Raw genomic sequence first — 17,230 nt, forward strand, 5'->3', positions numbered from 1 at the left:
CATAAACATCCATCTCGAGACCTGCCTGCTTTCCTAATACACTTTCCCACGATCGGAGATTTTTACAAACATTTCAGCATCCGAAGGCTGGAATTCAAAGTTCCGAATGAGCTGCATAGGATTAGCACAAGCACCCGTACCATGCAATTAGATCACGATGAATTGCTCACCTGGACAAATATCTTGTTCAATTCCAAGAAAGCGACAGACTTGCCTGTGCATCGCCAACGGCCAGCGCCAAACACGAGCTCAGTCTGTTTCTTCCACGACTTGACCGTCTCAGCATCGGCCTCAAGCCATCGCTCAGGCCGGAATACCTCAGCATCTTGGCCAAAGAGTCTCTTGTCGTGGGTCGCCGACGTCACGTCGTGCCCAATCCTGGTGCCTGCAGGCAGCTTGATACCATTATAGATATCACCCTCGGGCCCAACCTGCTTCATTACCAGACCAGCAAAAGGTGGTTTCACACGGAGGGACTCATATATGATTGCCTATTTTCGACAATGATTAGTAGACGGTTTCAAGGTAAACTGAACAGACCGGCTCTTCATACTCTGACTTACTTGAAGATATGGCAGTTCCTGAGCTTCTTTATATGTGATGGGGTCTGATATCCTTCCTTCTGAGACTGCGTCCTCAACCTCCTTTATAAGAGACCCGTACACAGAGAGGTCAGAAAGGATATAGAGCATCGTCCATTTTATGGCCTTTGCTGCTGTGTCAGAGCCAGCAACCATCGGGAACATGATTTCGGACTGTGCTGAGCGCTGATCAAGGCCGCGACGTATGAATGACCCCTGTCGAGTTCGCGTTAGTGGACTACAAAAGTCTCTTTAGGCCATCTTAAAGCAGTTGATAACTTACAAGTAAGTCAGGCTCATCCTTCCCGTCAGGACCAAATCGAGCGGCAACGTGTTCTTTGGCAAGTCTGTCCACGTTAGTTTTGTTATTCTAGCAGAGGCGACGGAATAAAATATGCATAGCAAATGCAAAGGACTTACCCCATGATCTTTCCAAAGCCATTCTTATCTGTAGTCTTGGGGCCAAGAAGCCGTAGAGCAATATCCGATGTGAAAATCCGTTGGAGCGGCGGAATATCCGTGAAGAACTGCAAGATGTCTATGGCCAAGTTTGACATAGCAACCAACCCAAAGACGTCTGAATTTTTCCGAAGAAGCCCAAGGGGCTGTCCAAACGACATCCTCGAGCGAGCATCCATAGCATAGTAGTGCGCCAGTCGACCAAAGTCAACAGACTTCTGCGCTGGAAGCCCTTTACTCTCTGCATTTTCTGCTCCCGACGGAGAGAGCTTGGTGGCATAACTTTCTCGAATCAAGCTCACCAAGTCCGATATACCACAATCAATGCTGGCTTCTAACCCAGGAATATCTTTGCCTTGGTATCCCGGTTGAAGCTTTGTTCTCAAGGCATGATGGACAGACTTATCGAGTACGCTGCCCATCATATCGTGATATGGGTCCAGCCGGGTGGCTTTGTACCAGCTGCTCCGCCCATAAGTTGACTTGGCCGCCGACATGCGCCTGATGAGTTGTACATCAGACGTAATCAAGTCATTGGGGCCAATGCGGACAAGCTCGCCATATTTTGTCGATAGGTTAACGTACTCTAGGTACCCTCGAGAGCCTCGAGTGCGGATCCGAAACATAGACCAATAAGATAGGGAAGAGAGAAAAGGGCCAGGGATATGCGATAAACGAAACCATGATCTCAAGGTGGTGATACCCAAGTACACCGCAACTATGAGACCGAGGAATTGGCCAAGCGGTGTCCAAGGGAACGTAATTACGGACTGATACAGTAGAGGAAGCATTTTGTCGATATAAAATTGTCAAGGACGACTCGAAATGAGAAGCGGGGATGCCTTCCGATTGAAGAAGACGAATACAGAGTTTAGGCATCACTTTAGAACTTGCTATAAAGCAGGCAGAAAAATCAATATTTCCAGTCCATTGTGGTACCCCTTGTAACCCAACACCCATGATAATATTGAAGGAGTGGATATCGCGATTATCCAGGGCTAGACCGGCTTACGCCGAGCTAGCGCGCTGCGTCGCTGACCGTAAGCTCGCACCGACAACCTATGATAAGACGAGCTGAGAACTATTAGTGTGATGGGGATGCATTGATTCCTTCCTTCCGCATACCGTGGGGCCTCATGTCTGCAAGATGGAAGATTTGAGGCAGCCAATATGCCCCTTTGCGGCGGTGAAGAGACGGGGTCCATTCCGTGTATCCGTACTGATCAATGATATTCAGGCTGTATGACTCGGGGTGGCTCCTCTTCAAACGACAAAGACTTGAAAAGATACAGTGGGCCTTATCCCCTCCACTGGTTGGTGAACTCGGACTTTGATCAGCATCATAGACTGCAGCCTTTGTGATAGCAATATGCTTCAACCACCGATGGTAGTCCAGACCGATCAACTTGATCAAGGCGCGGATCTTCGGCAAACGCTGTCATGTCTGATCCCCACGTTTCTGAATGCCATCAACTACGTCTCGCCTCCAGAAGTTGACAAGAAAGCATTGAGGATAGCTCTCCTCGACAGAGCTCTCCGGGGCGGTGTCCATCTCGAAGCCGACGATGCCTCGCAAATGCGATTCGAGGCCGGACTAGCTGTCGCTGCCGTAGGCTCTACATGAACGTGCTCCCCTTGACACTTCTGAACTCTCTCGATAGGAAATGTATCCTCTCCACCCCCTCGAAATCCAGATCCACATCGGTCTCTTCACCTGGTACGGCTTCATCATCGACGACAAGAACGTCGAGCTAGGGCCAGACCTAGAACAATTCCAGACACGGCTTCTGATGGGAGAACAGCAGCCCTCGGCACATTTACAGGCTTTTGCCGAAGTGCTCAAGTCGACAAAGAAGTACTACGACCCAATAGTCGCCAACTTAATCGTGCTATCCGCTCTAGCCTTTGTCAACTCCAACGCTATTGAGATCCGGCCGCAGTACCACACAATCGTCCTGTCAAAAGAGACAGTCAGCTGGCCCTACTATTTTCGAGATAAAGAGGGCCTTCCAGAGGTGTATACCTATTTCTGCTTCTATAAGGAGACATGTCCGGATATCGCGTGCTTCCTGCCGGCTGCGCCCGAGATGGGCAAGTTTATCAATCTGACCAATGACATATTATCGTAAGTGCTCGTCCCTTCACTTGTGATGACCGCAAAGCAACTAGAATCTTAACATGGAATTGCAGATTTTACAAGGAGGAAAAGGCAGGTGAAATCAGGAACTATATCCATAAACAAGCCTTGAGTCTAAACCAAAGTCCCTTGTCTATACTAGAATCCGCCATTCTGGAAACCGTAGTTGCGTACAATCGGTCCAGGGCAATTCTGAAGAACAGTCATCCGTACGAGGGCATATGGCACGCTTACGCCATGGGATATGTAGCTATGCACTTGAATACCCGGCGCTACTACCTTTCTGAGATAGTACTGTAGATTTCTCTGCCGCCTAATAAACCTTTCTTCAATCCAAAGTATAGCATACTGTATAGATAGTCATGTTCTCCACAAATGACAACTGAGTAACTTTCTATATTGGAGTCTCGTTTAGCACCAGGCACAAATCCCCGGCGCCATGGTGCCAAGTAACGTCGGACTGGCTGCGGGTGTTCGGCTCTTACAGGATCCCGATCTTCGCCCCCGGGCCCCTGCAGCCGTCGCTGTCCATGTCGAGACCGGAACCGAAAGCGGGCGTGCACGCGTCGGGATGCGTCTGGGTTTCCACACCTGTTATTATTCGCGCGATGACGTGCGAACTGCATTTCGTGGGTGATTTCTCATTGTTGATGGCGTTCTCCGAGGCACGCTAAGATGATGTGCAAAATATACTGTTGAGGACTTGGTAGATAAGACTTCCAAGCAAAAGGGGCCCAAACGAAATTTTGAGATGGGATCTCAGCCCTCAGCTCTTTACCTTCCCCCAGATAACTGGTAGTAAAGAGAGAACGGCTTTGTTTGAACGATTTCCAATTGTCCGATTCACATATAAACTGCAGAGTCATTCCTGGGTTACATCTCGGAGTGAACATGTTTCCTCGAGATGTCGGAGGAGCGACAGAGCATATCTGCCTTCGCAGACTTTGATAGTGACGAGAGTTGGTTCGTTCCAGCTGAGGCCGCAATGTCATGGTCGCATCCATTTCAGTCGATAACGTCGTGAAGAGATTGTCTGAAATTGAGTAGTTCTCTCTTGGTGGTCCCTGGGATATCCTTTCTACAAGACAAGATAGATACGCCAGTCCCAATGCTGCAAGTATTTGTACATTATTACACATCTTTATACACTCTCAACCGCCTCTCGCGTAGGGAAAGCCATCAGAGCCCAGACGGAAGCGGTCCAATGCCCGCCCCTCTCAAGCCAACCCAACACCCCTCAAAGCCCTCATCTTTACGCCCTCCCAGCTATTCAGCTTCGGCCTCACGTCCAGGTAGAAGCTGGGCTTGCCGCGTGCGTCGGGGCGTCCGGCGTAGAAGTCAATGACGTACTCGACCTGTACGCCGCAGCGGTCGACGACCCAGTCGTGGCGGTCAAAGGGCGGGGTGTAGCCCAGCAGGGTATTCACGCGCGCCTTGGGGGACATGTTTGTGCTGAGGCCGAGGAAAGAGTGTAGTTTGGGGCCGTCGCAGCTGTGGGCTTGTGTTAGGTCTCTTCTACTTCGTTCTTTGATGGTGGACGGGCTGGATTGAATCCAGAACCATGGTAGGAGACATGACTTACGCTGTGCCTTCGAGGTAAGGCGCCTCCCACTCTTTAATTTCCTTCCATGCCCTCTCGTTGACGGCGTTGTGAATCGGCACCACGGTCGCCATGTCTTGCGCGCGGGTATCGTGGCCCTTGCGCTTCATGGCGTCAAAGAACATCTTTTGGGAAGGGTATATCCAGTTCCCCGTCGCCTCGTCCGAGCCCGTTTCCTGCTCGTGATTAGAGGGGCGGCTGGTGCCCGGGTACGCTGACGTTGCAGTCCTAGGAATCGTCGAGACTTCGCGCTCGGTGTCGAGGCCTGATTTGGCGGGCGTGGATGGTGGGAGGTTTGGTGTGTTTGATTGTGTGGTTGTTGCTGATGAGGTGAAGGGGATGTATGACTTTAGGGACTGCGCCCATGATTGCGAGGGCTGTGGTGATGATGGCGCGGCTTCGAGAGTGTGGTGGGGGTGTGGTGGGTGAGGATTTGAGGAACCGTTCGCGGCGGAGGCGGCGCGGGCTTGTTCGAGCCAGGCTTCGCGGGATTTGTGGTCGACGGGACAGACTTCGGCGGCGGCATCGGCGGAGGCGGCGGGAGCTTGTGTCGCGGGGGCGTTCGTAGACGTTGGCGGCGGCGCCGAGGAAGAGGAGAAGGGTGTCAGAGACAGTAGAGACTGCGTCCAGGACGATGATGACTGCGCATCCTGGGACTGTGGTGACCCTGCCTGGGTCGGGGGTATCGGGTGCGGCGGGTGAGGAGGTTGCGCAGCGTCTGGGTTCGCGGCGCGGGCGTGCTGGAGCCAGGCTTCGCGGGCCTTGTGGTCGACGGGGCACGTCTCGGGTGCGGCGCCGTTGCTGGAGTCTGACATTGTGTGGTGAGGGTGGTCTTCGTAGTCGATTGCGACGGAGGAGGATATGGTAGCTGCTGAAGGTTGGAAGCGGGTTAGGAAAACGAGGTCTACGAGATCGGCGTTCATTGTGGAGGTTTGGTATGTAGTTGAGTAAAGGTTGTATGGTTCATACCAGTCAGAGATATCCAGGAATGGAAGCCCTCGAAGAACGAAGAGGCAAAGGGATCTGATCCTTTATGAACCCCTCGATAGGTTCGGCGGCTTGACAGGTAACCAGATGCGGGACGGGGGCCTAGATCCAGAACCCGGGGATAGGGTTACAGTGGTGTTTCTTTCTTTGTTTGTCTAGATCTTGGGGCGTCGTAGCTGAGAGGGGTCTTGCGACGGGAACCGCGTTGAATCTCTGCGTTGGCGCAGCTAAAGGCCCAAGGGAGAGGGCGCGTTCGTTTCGTTGGTTCTTGGCTGGTTTCGTGATGGGGGTTGATTCACGATTCCGCGACGAACGAGCGGGATGCAACGACTTTTTAGGTGGAGACTTTTCCTGTCTGTGTCTTCCATGCGCATCTGTTAATTTTTATTTTGGGATGATGTGATTGACGCCGTCTGATTGGACGGTTGGAGGATGGGACTGTGTGTCGGGTGCTTCCGATGACGCCGGGATGGCCACGGTCCACGGAAGCTCTGGCGGATTGATGTGTCAGCAAAATCCCGAGCTGCTGGATCCACGATCCGATATTCCACCGACAACCTGTGGCTCAAGCTATCAATATGTGGCTGGTGCTTTTACACAGATATCGCCTCAGTCAAGCCTGTTGATGTTATCCCTAGGATTTCTGCCTCGGTGCGCTTTAGTGCTTACTACCACGTGATACTACGTAGATATTTCTCTACTTAGCATGATGTGTTGATGAAAAGAAGGTCGGGATAGATTCGTGCCGTCAGACTACCTTTAAATCTAATCATATTGCTGTTAGATGCCTTGGGTAAAGTCAAAATGCAAGCAACCATGTCGCGCCAATTCAGACTCCCCCATCTATTCCCACTATTCGTCGCAATCGCCCACACCCTCGGCGGAATCGTCCCATTCTTCGCCCAAGATGCTGGAATTCGTTCCTTCGGGCTGCCAGAAAGATTCGCAGAGTCACCCATAGCACAGTTGTGCTTCATCCTCGACGGCGCCCGCCTATCTGTCCTAGGGATGGCCCAGCTGATCATGTATCTTCGCGGGGACTACGTGGGAGTAGACATCGTCATGGCTTTGCTGGTGTACGTTGGGCTCGTTGACGGGTATGTTTGCTGGCGGGAGGGTGAGCTGGGAGCAGCTATGTTTAGAGCCACGTCGGGGATTGTTATTGGGGCATGGGGTATGTTGGGGTTGACTTCCAAGCTGTGAATACTTGAAGATTGCTTGGAGGGATAGGTAGACGTGGTCCAGATGAATTTACAGTGTAAGTTTGTGTCTGCGAGACGACATTTCCTCTAAAGCGGACTGAATTCCGGGGACATCTAGTCATACATTTGCTCCTGTGAGTGGCTATAGCCATTGTTCACATGTGTTTCTTTCATCTGATTGTCTTCCATAGACCATGAGAGCCTCATAGTTGAAGCAACCGCAAAGCGGTCCTTGTTATCATTGAGATTCATAAAATCATTGTACATCTAGACACGTACGGGTGCCATTCTGCACGGACCAGCAACCGACGTCAAGCCTCGGGCCCATGTCACAATGCAAAAATCGGTGGCTGAGGCTCCAAGCTCGGGTGGACGTTGGCAAGTCGGCTACCTCGGGAATTGACGGAAGCGGGTAGCTCAAGCCTCCAGGAATCTATCGGATGAATTTTACGTCCAAGCTGCGTTTTTTGCTTAGGTGCCCAGTAGCTAACCTTAGGATACCTAGTTATAACACCTGCATGTGCCTATAGAAACAGACCAGAACTTCCCCATGGGCCAAGGGAAATCAATTGTGGCACGATTTCCCCAAGCTGTTCCCGGAGCTACGGACGCAGGGTGCGCGTTTCTCCAAAGCTGCGGGAGAGAGAGCCTATCACATGCGGGCCAACTAGGTGGTAAGCCGCGCCTGCTAAGCATTGGCTCGTAGTTCCGAAAGACGGTTACATTACATTAGCTGCAGGTGCTTCACATAGACTCTGAATAGTCTCAGGGAAGCATCATCACATGGGATTGATTTCAATGAAGCTCGGCTCGGCACACATGGTCACGAAAAGAGTTCGGAAGATGTTGAAGTAAACTTGCTTTTATGCACGGGGTCTGTTGGTGTGTGTGACGAGTCTAGACTATCGGTACAGGATCCTGACGTCGACAGTAAAAGGAAAAGTTGAAGACTAGGTATAGAAAAAGGCCAAAGCAAGAGACAGGTCTTTGTTGCCTGTGTCCGCTTGGGTGTTGGATGAACTCCCAGTAGAAACTCCCATAGTATCCCAGCAAAGCTTCCTACTTGACGGATGGGAATCGCTTCCATTGTAATGGATATCACGAAGCCGCCATAGTAAAGCGCTTTTGTAACTTTTCCCTTGCTGTTGGTCACGAGCGTGCCGTGACGAATCAATATTGCCGACTTTTCCGTGTCCTGCCGAAGGCCCCAATCCCGGGAGCTTTTGTGGTCGACGGTCTACGCGGAGGGTGGGATGTCCACCGTCGCTGTAATCTCGTCGTTTCGTACACACGTGTTGTCATCGCCTACTTTTGTGAACCTCGCCAACTCTCCACCCCGTTCCGTCTCTTCCTCGTCTCCGCGCCATCATCGCTCATTTTTTCGTAGTCCAGCCCGCGGATGTCATGGTAAATAATGTCTCCCTTAACCGTGAGGTCACAAGGGCGCGTTCCGTTTTCCGTTCGTCGTTCCGACATCACACTCAGCCGAAGAGGGCAGCGCCGCCGGACTCGACAGCCTCGATCTCAGCCATGTCGAGGGGCTGGCGGCGGAAACGGGCAGGGAGCTCGGAGCGGTCGAAAGCGACGCCAGAGGGGGGAACGACGGAGCCGAGCTGATGGCCGGTAGAGCCGCCTACGCCGGAGCCGATGGTGCGCTGGAGGGGACCGTGCTGCTGGGCGTGGTCGCGGTAGGAGCTGAAGCTGGTGTGCTTGGGAGAGGCGGAGCCGTTGCCAAAGTTGGCGGGAAGCTTGCCGGTGGGCGAAGCTGGGTGAGGCGCGGGGCTGTGGTCGATGGAAGCTGGTGAGGTCTTGTTAGTATCGTGGGAACGGGACGTTGGTGAGGACTTCAGGTAGAGCAGACGTACAAGGAATGGAGCGGCGGCCGAGGAACTTGATGCTCGGGGTACGCTCGGCGTGAGCGGCGGCCTGGCGGAGGACTCTGGTAGCGAACATTTTGAGGGTATAAAAAATGAGTCGAGTGAAAAAGGTCTCGAAAGATATGCTGGAGTGGTGATTCCGAAAGGGTCCGAAGCTCGTTCGTTGGTGTGGGCGGTGGTGGACCGAAGTGTGTAGGAGGGAAAAAGAAGTTTGGTGGTTGAGCTCTCCTCCTCGCCTGTGATGATAAAGCTGGGGTGTGTGCGGTACGCGCTAGCGACGGGTATCAAGGGTGGTTATAAACTTTTGGGTGCCTGTGGCTTTTTGTGTATTTGACGGAAATGCAATTGGGGTGTCTGGCGGGTGGCAGAACTTTATCAGCAGGGAGGAGAGCGATTTGGTCGGTTTTGGTGTTGAAGGAGGGAAGAAAATGAATAGGTGAGAAGAAGGAAGAACCAAAGGCGGGAAGGCTGATGTGGAAGGCAGACACGTCTTATTTCAGTAATCAGCACTGCACGCTGCACAGAGGTATGGGGAATTTTCTTCACAGGCCGAGAGACACCGCGCCGCCTCCGCCGCCGGCCGTGCCCGCCTGCTTCTGAGGTACCTCCACCATCCTGGCGGCGGCGTCTGGCGCTCTCTCACACACTCTCTACGCAGCAATGGTAGGTTTTTTTTCTTTTCTTTTTTTCCCTCCTCCAAGGTTCCATTCTGTGTTACAACGCTCGGTTGGGGGTTAGCTGGTGGGTTCACTGGGTTGGGTGTCGCTGCACGGCCTGCTCACCTCAGCCAGATGGGCGGCTTCGGGAGGAAAGGCGACAGGGAACGGACAGGGAGGCAGGGGATGGCAGGCCGAGCTAGCGGTGCACGCTGCAATGTGCATGGTGCCATGGTGGTAATGGGTGGTGGAGGTGGAGGGAGAGGAGCACAGGAGCACAGGATGAAGGCTGCAACGGAGGAGGGGAACAGACGATGGGGGTGAATCTTGTTCTCATGTCTTAGCGCGCCAGCCCCGAAACCCGAACCTCGGGCTGTGATTCCCGTCATCAAACAAGTCGTGGAGTTTCTAGAGACTCTGGATGTGGTGTCCAGAGTTGCAAGCCCCGAGGAGACTCTCGGTTCGGCTGAGGAAAAGTTGCCATTGTCTCTTGGAAGTTGCAGTCCAGGCGAGATTTGCTACATGATCAGAATCAACAACATCTTCTCTTTCTCCCACATCTTCTTGCTATGGACAATAGTTGAGCAGGAACATGGAGCTCCTCATGGGCTCTTGGGCTGTCATTCTCACGCAGCTCGACCCAACTCGACTCAGTGACATTCGAAATCTTACAAACCTCCATTTCTAACAATCGTCTAATGTGCTCCTCCCCCGTTTCAGGCAATCTCCACAAACCCCAAGCGTCCTGGCTCGCGTCCCCAAGTTCCAACGTCGGACCGACCACGCCATTCCCAGACCACCTGCGGGCGACCTGCATAGGTATTGGACAATGAGACGCCGTCCACATTTGGGAACCCCGAACGCGTGGGAATCCAGCCGTCCCCGATCCCTTCCTTGTTGTCGGTCTTTGACTTGGGTCTATCCAGTCTCCAAAATGACAATGATCTGTCTAGGACTCCAGATTCCAGAGCCTAGAGGTGTTCACTCTTCAACGAACAACTGCCCCTCCTCGTCGTCACCCCTCCGCTCTTCCGTCGAGTCGGAGCCCAGTAATTAATCACTCTGTTAACTAAAGTCTAACTAGTGTTAGTTCTCCGCCCTGGGTAGCCCTGACCGGTGACAGGACCTCAGTGACAGGCCACCGCCGCCGCCGCCGCCAACCAGCGGACAGCCAGCCAGTCGCCGTAATGCGGGACACATTGATTTTACACGTGAATTGCACCTTATCTCTGAGCTCCCGCGTCATGGCACCGGCATCGAACCATTTTCCCCTCCTCCACCCATGCGAAAAAGTCTCCATGTCCCCATCGTACAGAGACAACGGGGACCAAAGTCCACACACACTAAATTCAAGAGTCGGATATCCGTATTCAGAATGTGAAAAACACACCGTCTCAGCCTTTTGGGGTATGTGTTTGCAATTTCGTCTCTTGTGCTCAAAACCGTTTCTTGGCGGCGGCAACTTTCATATCTGCTGTAAGGAGTATCCTTTGTCTAGCTAGACTCTACCTAGATTACGGATACTTGACGTGGCCGACGAGGAATCCCACTCATCGAACAGACATTGTCAGAACTGCAGCATCGCAAACCCGGTCTCTTCTGAGCCAAGCAAATTGTCAATCTGCATTTCGGCATACCACCTCACCTAGGGCAATAAGCTCTCGAGGTCTGCCAAGACACATTTTCGTCCGACCTTTTGTGCGAGCGAAACCGAGCTCCAGTGGTCACCCTTGAACTTCCCCAGACTTCTGGCACAAGCCCAAGATCTGGAGATTAGACTTTTTTGCGACTCTGCAGTGCCTCTCCTGCTCTCCCTGGACTCCGATGTTTGTACACTGTCTTGACTGTCACTGTAACATGCTACCAACTCCCCCCCCCCCCCCCCCCCCCCCCCCCCCCCCCCCCCCCCCCCCCCCCCCCCCCCCGCCCCCCCCCCCCCCCCCCCCTCGCCGTTTTTTCCCTCTTTTGGCTGTCACCCAAACCCCCCCCCCCCCCCCCCCCCCCCCCCCCCCCAGGGCACTCGGCCGCCAGTGACAACAACTGCCGCGGTGTCCGGCGGCGTCCCGCGGTGCGGCGGTCGGTGTTCGGGATTTTTAGCCTAGTGGTAGCTGTAGCCTGTAAGGCCTGCTTGGGACTCGGGAGATCAGTGATCAACATGGCGCGGGGAAAGGGAAGGGGGAAGGGAAGGGATGGTGATGCGACGACCCCAAGGGCCCAAACCCATTGGCGAATTAGCAGTATTATCAATCAACTGAAAGCGCCGGGGAACGGTTCGCGAGGACAAAATGTCACATCCGGGGGAACCGGCGATACGCGATACTTTGGGGAAAACTGAGTGAACAAGACGAAGAAGGCAACTGTTCAGCAAGGAATACGCAGTCCTCCTCCATGCTTCCCGATCCCGGCCCATCCACACCGCAACACCCACGAAACCTCTTCACGCCCAAAAGGGACAGGACTCGCAGTGTAGGAGAGTCTCTTCGACGGAGATGGGCGCTCTGCATCGAACGATCCTGCGGGCGACCGGGACATGATCTTGAACCAGCCAGTGGGCACGAAACCGCGACCGAGACACAACTTCTTCGCTTCACTTCAGGCAGAGCACGCGAGCAACAGAAAGAGAGGGTGTCCTCGTCAATGAGACTTGGTCTCGCTGATGTGCGAGCTCTCTGCCGGTCGTCACACCTGTACGGAGTACATCTGCCTCCCCCGGGCAGTTTTTGCCCAACACGGCAAACCCTTCCCACCGGATCTAAGCAAGCCCACCTCCAACTTAAGTCCAGCAAGCCGGACAAACCACAGCGAGGCCAGGAGTGACAGACAGACAGACCAGCTCCAAGTTCAAACCCCCACGGCACGGACGCTGGGGGAGGAGAGGTGAGGTTACAGCAGACGGCCAGGCCAGAGTGGACTTGGGATCCCGGGCCCTGCATTGCATTGCATCAGCGCCGCTTGCGCGTGCGGCGCGCTGCTCCGTGTGCCTGTGTGGGAGTCTGTCTGCCCTTCCCGCCGGGGCCCTGGCCGGTTTGGAAGGGTTCTGGGTGGTTACCGGGCCGGCTAACGAGGTAAGACGGCGCGAATTGCAAGCCGCTGGGCACGTTTTTTCCCTTTCTTGGTGGGTTTTTGGTCTCGTTGGGTTGCTTGTCTGTTACTAGTGTTGCCTCGACTAGAATTACCTTCTACAATGGGCGGCTACTGTGAACCTTTGGCGTCTGTAGCTCTCTTCTGCATAGGAGAAGACGCTCGGCTCCGGTTCTTGCTACTTTTTCTTTCGGTACTGTCCTCTGTAGGGTATCTTGATCAAGATCTTTTCCTGAATTGCGACTTGTGGATAGGGTTAGCTTTCCACCATCAGTGAACTACCCCGACTTCTCTCTCTGCCAATGTCTCCATGATCCATCTCCCTCTCCGACCGATGACGTGCTCCCGAGATTAAAACGTCTATTCCCCCCTGCCTGCCGTCTTCAAGAACCGAAAGCCGGGTGTCGAACCATTCCCGGCGCGAATCGCGCTATGGGATTGCCACTCACTATATCCGTAGCAGTCCATCCCGATCCCGGTTGTACGCAATAGCACACGGAGCACCCGCCGCACCGGAGGTGTGGACGTCTACTACGCAGTATGGGGGTCCGATAACGGCGGCGCGGCTATAGTATGCCAATTAACTTGATTTGCAAGGCAAGGCGGAGCGCGGAAAGACACTGCACACAATGCGGCGATTCGTGCGGCTAGGGAAAAGAATTCTTGAGGGTCCGCTTCAGGAAATGGGAAACGCTGAACCTAGTCCCCTGTCGCACTTCGGGCTGCCTTTCCTTTTTTCCCTCTTGTCTAGTGGCCTGAATTGGGCAGGCTGCGATGCGATCGGAGCCGAATTGATCTGCATGTCTCCGTTCTGGGGAAGATGATCCTCGGGATCTGTTTCCCGTATTGTCGCTGTCGCTGTTTCGAATTTGGAACTGCTTCATCCCGATTTGGTGTTCAATTCCCATACTCAGTGAGGACATGGTGCAGTCTTTGTTGTTGCTAACTTGCTGCGAACGCCTTTCTGCCTCGACCAGCTCCGTAATGGAAGTATGTTGCTGGAAATGCACAATGATGTCGGGTTTCGGACATGACCTGGTACGGTCTTCATTCTATTTGACATGGCAAAGGAAAAACAAGAAAGGAAAGGTCGGACAGCCTAAGAAACTTCGAGTAAAGATTGCAACTCAAGGTCACAATACTTGCATCCACCTTCTCACCATTGTTCATCAGCCAGACAGCCCTTTGCTTGGTTGTTGTGACATCACTTTCCATCGCAAACAAAGTCCAGTGTACATCGAATTGAGTTGTTCGCAAAAGTGACTGCCTCAGATCGGGAAGAGGGTCACAGGTATCATCAATCATACATCATGAATGTCATCCATCCCAAACACCTAGTTTCCCTTGAGCCAACCATTGTCTCAGCCATTGTCCCTTTGTATATTCCATCAGACTACAGCTCCTTCTTGTCTTCGAAGCCAATGCTGATACGCGGAGCAAAGGCGTCTAGGTTGGGCTCGTTGACATCCCAGCCCGCCTGCTCAAGTGCCTTAGAGTCCAACTTCTCGTTACTTCCGCCCATCTCGATCTCGTCCACGGGAATAGCGCCGTGGAGTAGCTTCTGACTGCCAGTCTTCGAAGCCAAAGTTCTGTCGTGGGCGAGCATAGTGGCGTAGTACCATGCCATGAGGGTGTCGATGTCGTTCGCCTCCGTGGGGGACCAGTCCCCCAGGAGTAGGATTCTAATCGTAGCGATGTCTCCTCTCTCGCAAAGGCAAAGAATGAAACCCGGATGAGCCTTCTGACCTGCCTTCTCGGTAGACTGCTGCTTGGGCGTGACAAAGCGGACGCGAGCGCTCTTGAGGTCCGCAGTCATGGCGTGGGCATAGCTCTTGGCAAAGCCAATCTTGGTGATGACCTCCCCGCGATGATCCTTGATAACGGGCGTCCAGAAGACGATACTCTCGCGCGAGGCGACCTGAGCGGGGGAAAGAATCTGCTTCGTCTGCATGTAGTGCTTGAAGAGGATCGTAGCGCGTTGCTGGTTGAGGACGTTGAGCTGAACGCACCGGACCCCGAGGTAATTCATGCCGAGATGGACAAAGACGAGCACGACCATGAGCGCAAAGACGGCTTCCCTACTCTCAACGTAGCGAACGACGATGGAGCCCACGAGCAGACCGACGAGACCGACAGCGGTCTCCTGAGATGCCTCCTTCGCATTGAGCTCGCTGAGATTGTTGCGACGAGCAAAGTGCTTGGAAAGAGCGGCCTTACTGGCGCCTGCAGCAACGCCACACATTGCGCGAAGAGCTTCTGCGAGAACGAGGGCGAGGACTTTGGTCCAGGGGTCGAAGTAGGGGCTGAAGAGGTCGAGGAAGAAGGCGCTATCGTTGAAAATATCAGCGAGGTAGCGGTATCTCTTGCACTCTGGCTCAATGACCAGGCCGAAGCGGTAGGCGAAGACAATTGTGGCGACGCGAGAGATTCCATCCTTGAGGATTGTAAGGAGCAGGGCGTATGTCGCGGAAGACGACGCGTCGCCAACTCCGAGGCCTTGAAGAATGGCCCGATTGGCAAGAAGGCCGGTGATTGTAGAGAAGAAGGCCTGGAGAGAGTCGAAGGTCTGGTAGCCAATGTAATCAGGAGTAACCGAGTCCGGGTAGCCGATTGGCAGGAATGCGTCGTAGAGAATCTGACGCATGTTGGCGAGCCCGGCTGTCGTTGAGGTAGCGAGGGCCGTGGTGAGAGTCGGGATGGTGTTTTGGTGAGACTGGTGCGCAAGTGTTATTTTTTGTGAGACGGTATTGTGCAGCCAGCGGTGGGTAATTCTTCCGGTTCCATCTCTTTCCTCAATGAGGATTTCTTTCTTTTCGGCTCCTGCCATCCTTTTTCTGGTTTGTTGTTCGTTTGAGGAATCTCGCAGAGGGATGGCCAAGGAAAGAGCGATGTGGCAGGAAGGCAGGAGTGAGGTTGAATGAGAAAAGTGGGCCCGACCTTGAAGGCAAAAGGGAGAACTTTCAGGACGAGGAAATGCTGCCTTGCGATACGTCAATCAGCAATTTCTCTGAAATAAGCTCTCAAAGACACTGAGTTCGAGCTGATGTTCTTACAATCCCGGTTCTTGATTTTATTCCTGTCCAGATGCTTGGAGACTCTGTGCCATGCTCGGCTGGCATACTCAAAGCTGGCGACACATGCCATTTAGAATCGCGAGAGAGTACCCATGAGATATTCACTATTGTCTGTGTCTCACTGACGACACAGTTGCCAATACTAGCAGGAATTCGAAATGGTATTTAATTAGGTGTTTCTATACGCACAAAGAGAACTTTTGAGCAACTTGAAGCTTGTTTAGATGCCGCCAAAAATGGACTAAACAGATCATCGCTTAACCGGCTCACCATCCTCGCCAACAAGGTAAATATCCGACTTAATCGGGCCCTCACCAACGCCAGTCTGGATAACACGGCTGACACCGCTCTGGATAATACCAGCAACAGTCTCGTCCAAGGCCACAGAGGACTTGAGATCCTTGGCGCCCTCCTTCCATCCACCGACGGATCCCAAGATAGGGGAGAAAGCACCAACGACAGCAGCAGCGTTCTCCTCGAGGTAGTAGATGACAGCGTTCGGGCCGGCGTCAAAGGTGTACGCAGCAATAGTCTTTCCAGCAGCAGCGTTGATCTGCTCCACGGCGCGAATGGCGGCGCGCGAGACGTCGTTCATGTAAAAGATGGGAGGGTAGGTATCCGCGCACGAGGAGTGGAACGAGTTGGAGTCGCGCATGGTGACTTCGGCAAACTTTTCGAAATCGCGCTTGGCAATAGCCTCCTCCATCTCACCCATATGCTTCGGCACGACCTCGGCGACGCGCTGCTTGAAGAGGCCCGACGTCGCGACCGTCTGCTGCATACCCGAAGTCGACGAGACGCCCTTCTTGGCCGCGCTGACGACCAGGATCAGGGCTCGCATCTCGGGCCAGTGCGACGCCTCGGCGACAAGGCCAGCCTTGGAGTCCGTGCCGTCCGCCTTGTCGCCCATTCTCCACGCGACGTATCCGCCAAACAGACTGCGGCACGCGGAGCCGGAACCCTGTCTCGCGATGAGGGACAGCTCGGAGGGGGACTCGGGGAGCTCGTAGAGGTCGGCGATGGCGCGGACGAGGGCGGCGAAGCCAGCGGCCGAGGAGGCGAGTCCGGCGGCGGTGGGGAAGTTGTTCTCGGTGACGATCTTCAGGGGCAGCTTGGAGAGCTTCGGGAGAGAAGGGGTCTTCTCCTCGAGGGCGGCGCGGCGGGCGCGCAGCTCGCGGAAGCAGGCCTGTGTGCGGGCACCCGAGACATCGGAGGCTTCGCCGTTGAGGATGAGGCTGTCGCCTCCGGGATAGGAGGCGGAGCAGGATGCCGTCGTCAGGGTTCGGAGGTCGGCTTGGGAGAGGGTGACGGAGAGGGAGCTGTTGGTGGGGAGGTTGAGCTTCGGGTCGCGCTTACCCCAGTACCTACGTTTGTTAGTATTGAGACATCTTGAATACACATCTGCAGCTTGGTATAACACACTTGACAACGGCAATGTTGACAGGTGCCGTGGTGCTGGCACGATAGACCTTGTTGTCTGACATATTGCAATCGAGTTTGCGGTCTGCTAGAGGCGGTCAGTGAAATCCAAGGCGGGGCAAAATTAAATGAGGTGATATCGGGATGCATTGAGAGG

General features: G+C 53.9%; 8 protein-coding genes across 8 annotated transcripts; 3 read left to right on the forward strand and 5 right to left on the reverse strand.

The window, feature by feature from the left end:
- Window positions 1-33: 33 nt before the first annotated feature.
- On the reverse strand, window positions 34-1,831 carry CLUP02_16110 (benzoate 4-monooxygenase cytochrome P450; the record flags this gene model as incomplete). Its single annotated transcript, XM_049295034.1, has 5 exons — window positions 34-111; window positions 171-491; window positions 564-797; window positions 865-928; window positions 1,002-1,831. The coding sequence occupies 5 exons, from the start codon at window positions 1,829-1,831 to the stop codon at window positions 34-36; spliced, it is 1,527 nt and encodes a 508-aa protein (XP_049152181.1).
- A 379-nt stretch (window positions 1,832-2,210) lies between these two features.
- CLUP02_16111 (longiborneol synthase) lies at window positions 2,211-3,477 on the forward strand (the record flags this gene model as incomplete). Its single annotated transcript, XM_049295035.1, has 5 exons — window positions 2,211-2,239; window positions 2,278-2,331; window positions 2,406-2,649; window positions 2,702-3,165; window positions 3,231-3,477. The coding sequence occupies 5 exons, from the start codon at window positions 2,211-2,213 to the stop codon at window positions 3,475-3,477; spliced, it is 1,038 nt and encodes a 345-aa protein (XP_049152182.1).
- Window positions 3,478-4,394: 917 nt separating this feature from the next.
- CLUP02_16112 (cytochrome c/c1 heme lyase) lies at window positions 4,395-5,700 on the reverse strand (the record flags this gene model as incomplete). Its single annotated transcript, XM_049295036.1, has 2 exons — window positions 4,395-4,668; window positions 4,760-5,700. The coding sequence occupies 2 exons, from the start codon at window positions 5,698-5,700 to the stop codon at window positions 4,395-4,397; spliced, it is 1,215 nt and encodes a 404-aa protein (XP_049152183.1).
- An 880-nt stretch (window positions 5,701-6,580) lies between these two features.
- Window positions 6,581-6,967, forward strand: CLUP02_16113 (uncharacterized protein; the record flags this gene model as incomplete). Its single annotated transcript, XM_049295037.1, has 1 exon — window positions 6,581-6,967. The coding sequence occupies one exon, from the start codon at window positions 6,581-6,583 to the stop codon at window positions 6,965-6,967; it is 387 nt and encodes a 128-aa protein (XP_049152184.1).
- A 1,480-nt stretch (window positions 6,968-8,447) lies between these two features.
- Window positions 8,448-8,919, reverse strand: CLUP02_16114 (uncharacterized protein; the record flags this gene model as incomplete). Its single annotated transcript, XM_049295038.1, has 2 exons — window positions 8,448-8,764; window positions 8,832-8,919. The coding sequence occupies 2 exons, from the start codon at window positions 8,917-8,919 to the stop codon at window positions 8,448-8,450; spliced, it is 405 nt and encodes a 134-aa protein (XP_049152185.1).
- Window positions 8,920-9,781: 862 nt separating this feature from the next.
- On the forward strand, window positions 9,782-12,316 carry CLUP02_16115 (uncharacterized protein; the record flags this gene model as incomplete). The annotated part of the gene is made up of 9 exons (XM_049295039.1): window positions 9,782-9,819; window positions 9,844-10,152; window positions 10,220-10,537; window positions 10,590-10,831; window positions 10,898-10,982; window positions 11,061-11,091; window positions 11,149-11,325; window positions 11,515-11,579; window positions 11,758-12,316. 9 exons carry the CDS (start codon window positions 9,782-9,784, stop codon window positions 12,314-12,316), a joined length of 1,824 nt encoding a protein of 607 aa, XP_049152186.1.
- Window positions 12,317-13,973: 1,657 nt separating this feature from the next.
- On the reverse strand, window positions 13,974-15,407 carry CLUP02_16116 (uncharacterized protein; the record flags this gene model as incomplete). Its single annotated transcript, XM_049295040.1, has 1 exon — window positions 13,974-15,407. One exon carries the CDS (start codon window positions 15,405-15,407, stop codon window positions 13,974-13,976), a length of 1,434 nt encoding a protein of 477 aa, XP_049152187.1.
- Window positions 15,408-15,904: 497 nt separating this feature from the next.
- CLUP02_16117 (diphosphomevalonate decarboxylase) lies at window positions 15,905-17,138 on the reverse strand (the record flags this gene model as incomplete). Its single annotated transcript, XM_049295041.1, has 2 exons — window positions 15,905-17,018; window positions 17,077-17,138. 2 exons carry the CDS (start codon window positions 17,136-17,138, stop codon window positions 15,905-15,907), a joined length of 1,176 nt encoding a protein of 391 aa, XP_049152188.1.
- Between the last annotated feature and the right edge of the window lie 92 nt (window positions 17,139-17,230).

This window comes from Colletotrichum lupini, chromosome 9 (genome assembly GCF_023278565.1).
Source record: "Colletotrichum lupini chromosome 9, complete sequence".
Taxonomy (NCBI): domain Eukaryota; kingdom Fungi; phylum Ascomycota; class Sordariomycetes; order Glomerellales; family Glomerellaceae; genus Colletotrichum; species Colletotrichum lupini.